Source organism: Nestor notabilis, unplaced genomic scaffold, assembly GCF_000696875.1.
Source record: "Nestor notabilis isolate BGI_N333 unplaced genomic scaffold, ASM69687v1 scaffold7237, whole genome shotgun sequence".
NCBI lineage: Eukaryota > Metazoa > Chordata > Aves > Psittaciformes > Psittacidae > Nestor > Nestor notabilis.
Window position 1 is genome coordinate 7,056 of NW_009937722.1, and position 6,163 is coordinate 13,218.

The 6,163-nt window shown below is 39.3% G+C and overlaps 1 protein-coding gene across 1 annotated transcript; it reads left to right on the forward strand.

Annotated features, from left to right (window-relative positions):
- Window positions 1-3,787: 3,787 nt before the first annotated feature.
- Window positions 3,788-5,697, forward strand: LOC104409168 (microtubule cross-linking factor 1-like; the record flags this gene model as incomplete). The annotated part of the gene is made up of 2 exons (XM_010018965.1): window positions 3,788-4,039; window positions 5,539-5,697. Coding segments are annotated over exons 1-2 (411 nt in total), but the record flags the coding sequence as incomplete, so codon positions are not given.
- Window positions 5,698-6,163: the final 466 nt, after the last annotated feature.

Consider the following 6,163-nt stretch of genomic DNA (forward strand, 5'->3'; position numbering starts at 1 on the left):
CAGTGGTTTTGTGGCCTGTATTTGAGAGCAAGACTATGTCTTTACTATGACTAGTAAAAGATTATCCCAGCATCCATAATTGTGTGCAGTCATACAAAATCTGAGCCATATATTCTTCTCTATTTTGATGTTTCAGAGGTGGCATGCTTCTGTATATATATTTTTTTTAATATGCAAAAATAGGACTTCATCTTGCTACTCATCTGTCCCATTTGGGTTTGTTCTCCCTGGGCTGGACTGACTATGTAGGTCCAAGCCCCAGGCACTGCAGTAACAACAGAAAGTGGGCTAAATGTAGCCTGTATGGTGAGGTTTCCACTTCTTATGCACCCAAAATGTCTGTGCCTGCGTTGTGTTTGCATGTATGTTGCCACGTTTTAAAGCTGTCTGAAGGATGCTGTATTCCTAAATACAAGGGCTTGGGACACAGTCCAATTTCTGTATGAAAGTTTTGGGAGCAGAAAAAAGGAATAATTGAGTGGGAAAGAAGCTTAAAGCAGTTAGAAAAAAAAAAAAAGAGACAGAAAAGAAGTTTCAAAGTACAGCCTTCTTGGTTGTACCCCAAATTTCAGTTTATCTGCAAAACTACACTGGAGAAAAGGAAACTGTGTATAACCAAAACCAGAGGCAAGCATAACAAAAAAAACACCAAACAAAAAACCAAACAACAACAAACGCCACCCCCACCCCCCCAAAAAAACCCAACAAAACAACAAAAACCCCACCCCCCCACTTGTAAAATCAGAGTTGTGCTGTTAAGGTTGAGAAAACTTCAGGCTTTGAGTTTTTTGGAAGTAAAAGACAGGCCTATCTTTCGAAATACAGCTCATGCCAACGCTTGCAGCTCTTTGTGGAACTTCTTTGGTGGGAGGAAAGACTTCAGATTCAAGTCTCTAATGGAGACAGGGTGACTTTTAAGGCTGGGAGAGCTCCCATGCCCACTGAGAGAGCATCTGGGGATATTAATTTTCAGTAGGATGACTGTTCCAGGGATTGGGTTGTTTAAAATGCTGTAACTTTCACTTTCCAAATTTGGTTGTAATAAATGCTTTGAAGGCAAATATTGTGCATTATTTGTCTTTAGAAACCATCCAGATTTTACTGATAAATATATAGATAAGAAGGAAGTTAGAGATGAGCAATAACATTGTAGTTGCTTTTTGCAGGACTCAATACATGAAAGCCATTGCTTAGCTTTTAGATATAAACATCAGATTATAAACAGGTCTCATTAATTTGTTGATGACAGGTATTTTCCTTTGTTGTGGGCTTGTGTTTCAAAATTCTCAGTTTACAAGCAAATTACTAATCTAACATCAGCATTCTGAAGATGATGTTAAAAAGTAAATTTAACTTAAATTTAGTTGAGGTAGATTCAGCTCCTGAGTCTGCAGACAGCTCTAAGCAATAACTTTGGTCCTGTTCATCCCAGAAGGCTGTATTAGCTCTCACAGGTAAAGACTGTACTTTTGGTATAAGTACCTTAGCTCATAAACTGGTAACACAGAAGTATACTCCTTTTCTGAGGTTCAAAAGCCACTGCTACTCTCTAATCGGTTTCTAAAACCTCAACATTTTCTTATGCATCTCCATCTTTATGGGGTAAACTTTTACTTTACCTCTTGAAAGTGTCAATAAATGTGGAAAAATGTCTACACTGAAAAAAAAAACAGGTCTCCTCCCCAATTCACTCAAGCACTTGCTTCTGTGTTTTTCTTCTTAAAAGTATCAGTCATTTATCAAAATGACTTCACCAGTGTGTTGCCTGTAAACTGGCCAGTCATTGCCTGTATCCTGAGAGGTAGATAGGGCCTGGACCACAAATAGTTTTGAACGAATCCTACTGGGTTTGGTCTGTAGAGCTCATTTGCTTCCAAACAGCAGTTTGCTGTTTGTGGTTAATTAATGTATTTTCAAGGATGTCATTGCTGCAAGGGTAACTTCTGTTACTGTGCTTACACTATTCCTTTTCAGATAGTGTATGGCACGAGTGTGATCCAGCTCACTGGGGAGTAACCCTTTTGCTTCTCCATCCATGCAAATATCTTACTCCTCCAGTTGTCCCAGGGAGACTATGGGACAGGATGCTCCTACAGCTGAAATCTGAGTATATTGGGAATGTATAATGATATAATGGGCTTGTGTGAAAAAGTGTCTGTCCTTGCTGGGCATCCAGGGAGAACTGTGTAGAATCCTGGGAGTGCTGTACTGGTAGAGCAAAGCCTTGCTGATGAGCCCAGAGTGGTCATTTTGGAAATAACAAGCTTTGTGCTTATCCAAAATTTGACTTACGCTGGCTCAACTAACTGCAGTTAAAACATAGCTGTATAAATACTTGACTTTTTATATGTGGATGGGATTTTGGTAGAAGTAACATTGTAATTCTAATATAACTATGCTAACAAGGCTTAAGAAGTTTGACAAGTCTTCCTTTGGTCAGGACTCTGCTCAGAGACAAGATCTGTCCCTTATTTGTTACTAAAGCTTCAGTGGAGCAAGATGAATATAGATAAAAACATGACTGTCCATCCAGTTAGGCCACGGGAAGGGGGAATGTTTGAGAGGACTACCAGGGGGATGTAGGCAGACATGTTCATGGAGGGACTGGACAGGCATGGTCCAGCCTAGGAGGGAGCTTTGTCAAGGGAGCTATGTCCATAGCAGTTGCCTTCTCTGACCAATACAAGTGTGAAATATTCTCCAGCCATCCTTGGTATTTCAAGTGTTATTTACATATCTGAAGTGAGGTGATGGTGCACCTAGCTCTGGTGCAAGTTCTCCTTGAAACTTATTCAAACCATGTTTTCCACAGGAAAAAATGATCTTTATAACATTGAATACAATTTTTAAAGAAAATAATTTAAAAATTAATAGTTATTTTCAAATATGCTCATAATATCTCTTGATTATTTTTTCCCCCCATCTTTGTTCAAAGTTAGTAGTCATAGTTTTTACATGCATTACATAGTCATGCCGTAGTTTAATGGCTTGTACCTCTGGGCTTGGAAGACCTTCGTAAGAGTTTTAGCTTTGGAGCTTCAGTCATGTACAGATTAAACAAATGGGAATGATAAAGTTTATCCTGTTCAGTCGTAAGTCTTTAAATCTGACTTTAGAGAGCATGTGCTGTTCATGGTGTGATGTCAAATTGGGACAGTTCATGATGCCCAGAGAAGAAGGACCAGGGCACAGGTTTTATTTTGCCCTGGTAGTGCTGTTACTGAAATGTGTGTGCACACAACAGACACCTGCTTTCTACCACACCCAACCCATCTGTCACTAAGCGTGTGCACTGTGCTACGCTCAGATGGGACAGCATTTTCGTATGGAGCAGTTCAGTATTTGGTGTAAAGATTCATTCAAGTTTTCAAGGGACAATTTCATTTTTAGGAAGTGCTGGTTGTTGAAAGGCACATCATGCAGAGAAGCTGATGTAGCTGGTTAAATAGGTTTACTGTAGTCTAAATAATGTGCATTTCATATATATATAAAAATAATATGCAAATTCAGAGATGCATGTTTTATTTTAGTTTGAGATAGTAAAATGAAGGTGTCGCCAGTTTCAGGAGACAGATAAGCCTCTGCTCTGTTTTTAAATATTACAGCAATTGTAAGAAATATAATAAGTATTCATTAACTTAGTTCAGCATAATTAGTCAATGTTGGGATGAAACTTCTGTTCCTATGACTTCTGGAGCTGAATGTTTCAATCCGTATCACTTCATTAATATGGTATCCTAGTGAGCATGTTTCCTATTTTCTCCCATGGGTGAGATTCAGAGGTATGATGGAGCACTGTGTTGACTTCCCACAGGATGAGCTGGATGAACTTCGGGCTGAAATGGAAGAAATGCGTGACAGCTATTTAGAGGAAGATGTTTACCAGCTGCAGGAGCTGCGGCGAGAGCTGGACCGGGCAAACAAGAATTGCCGCATTCTGCAATATCGTCTCAGGAAAGCAGAACAGAAAAGCTTGAAAGTTGCACAAACAGGCCATGTGGACGGAGAGCTCATTAGGAGCCTGGAACAAGATTTAAAGGTGGGTGAGGGATTCATATTCATAGTGAAAGAGGACAGACCAGGATGTGGCTCCCTGCAATGGAAGGGAGGGTGACACATGAAACAGGCAATAGTTCTCCTAGTGTCAGGACCAATTTCCTTCTTGAGTGGTAGAGAACAAATATTCAGCTTATTCTCCTAAAAAGATGTGTTAGTGAGTAAAAAACATGTGCTTAGATTAAAAATGAAAGGAATGCTGTCAAGTTACATTTGTGCATTTGGAAGATTAAAAGGGTCTTGTTTTATTGGTTTCACTGAAAACCATAGCTTTGCAAAACTGTATAAACAAAACCTGATATGCTATTCCCAATTCATGTTGTTTTCTTCCTTTTCACTTCTTGCCTAGGCCAAATAATTGGAAGTAAGCCTAGTCAAAGTTCCATTTCTTAGTGCCTCATAACAGGAACAGACAATACTATATCAAGGCAGATAGAGAATCAAAATGCCCTTCACATAAACCCACAAATTACTGTAAAACAAAAAGTTCATAAAACTGAAACAGTTTTTATGTTTTTTCAGAAGTGTTTCCATCAAGGCTAAGCTTTGCATAGGCACGATGCTTGTCTGGCTTTACTCATATTTCTTAATATTGCTATCCTGCAGCTCTTGAAAGTATCTTCTGTAGAGAGGAGGGACTGCTTACCACTAGAATTATTATCATTTTGTACTTAAAAATGCAAAACATGAAACCTTTCAAACTGGAATGATTGGTTCCCAGCAGTGGAAATAGAGAGTGACATATCAAGTCATCAAACATTTCAAAATGTCAGAACTAGTTTTCTCTTTTATGATAGAAAACAAATTATAACCTTAAAATAATAGAAAGGATACATTACTCAGTAAAAATCTTGTACATAGATTCAAATGAAAGAGATACTGAGGTTTTTTTAGTTTGTTTGGTTTGATTTTGCTGACTTCTTGTATTCATCATTTTGTGTGATGAATCACCTTTCCAAATGTTTCTTTGATTACATATTTATTTTTGTTAGGCTGGACTCAGAAAACCTAAGCTAGCTTTATTTCTGTGCTTTAATATCACTCTTGCCTAGTTGTGGCTGCAGCTAGAGCAGCAACTTTGGGTGGATGAGACTGCTGCATGGATGCGGCTTTGATCGATGGCCTGTCAACTTTACAGCACAATTCCTTGTCTTTTGTTTTATCGACATGATATGCTAGGACTTTGATGGGAAGGCTTGGTATCTGCTTGTTTCCTCCTGCTGTTCATGACATTGCCTTAACATAATGTGGAGAGGGAGCTGGAGACGGGTAATCAAATATATTTTCATTTTGGATTTCTTTATTAGAAATGAATATTCATTTTGGTACTTGGAAGGCTTGGAGCCTTTCATCAACAGTCTCATAATTGAATTAAAAAATCTCTCAGCTGTCTAGGGCTGTAATATGTTTCCTGCTGTAGGAGACATGCTGTAGCTGTTGCTACTCATGGATCTTCTTCATGTGTTGTGCTCTTCTGACCAGGTAGCCAAAGATGTTTCTGTCAGACTGCACCATGAGCTGGAGAGTGTGGAGGAGAAACGTGTTAAAGCAGAAGATGAAAATGAAATCCTTCGGCAGCAAATCATTGAGGTGGAAGTATCCAAGCAGACACTGCAAAATGAGCTGGACAAGTTAAAAGAGGTAAGCAATAGTCAGGAAAGCCATGCATAGCGGTGTTGCTGGGTAAGATGGGAAATTTGACACACAGGCATCTTAGACTAATTCTTAAATTAAATGCTTGCTGATATGCTTGTATAATTGCCAGAAAGGTCTCCTTTGCTATATGTCCCAAGTGGGTTGGTAATTTAGAAGCAATAGAGAGGTAGATGAGCAATGCTGCGGTTTTTGTCCAGGGCTTCTCACAGGGCTTCTGTCCCATTTTAAACTGGCTTCTTAAAGCCTCTCTTCCTGCTGGAGTAAAACTGTCTTTCATTTGACTCCAGCTAGCTCTGACTCTCGTTTACACAGACTGGGACTTCTACCTATTTGAGAGTCAAATGAGGTGTGCATGACTTGTCTCTGAGAGAAGGTTCAGTTAAGCAAGCTGTTGTTTTGGCTAGTGCTTTTCAATGGTGACAGTGGGGGCCACCAGCATGAGCTAGGCAGC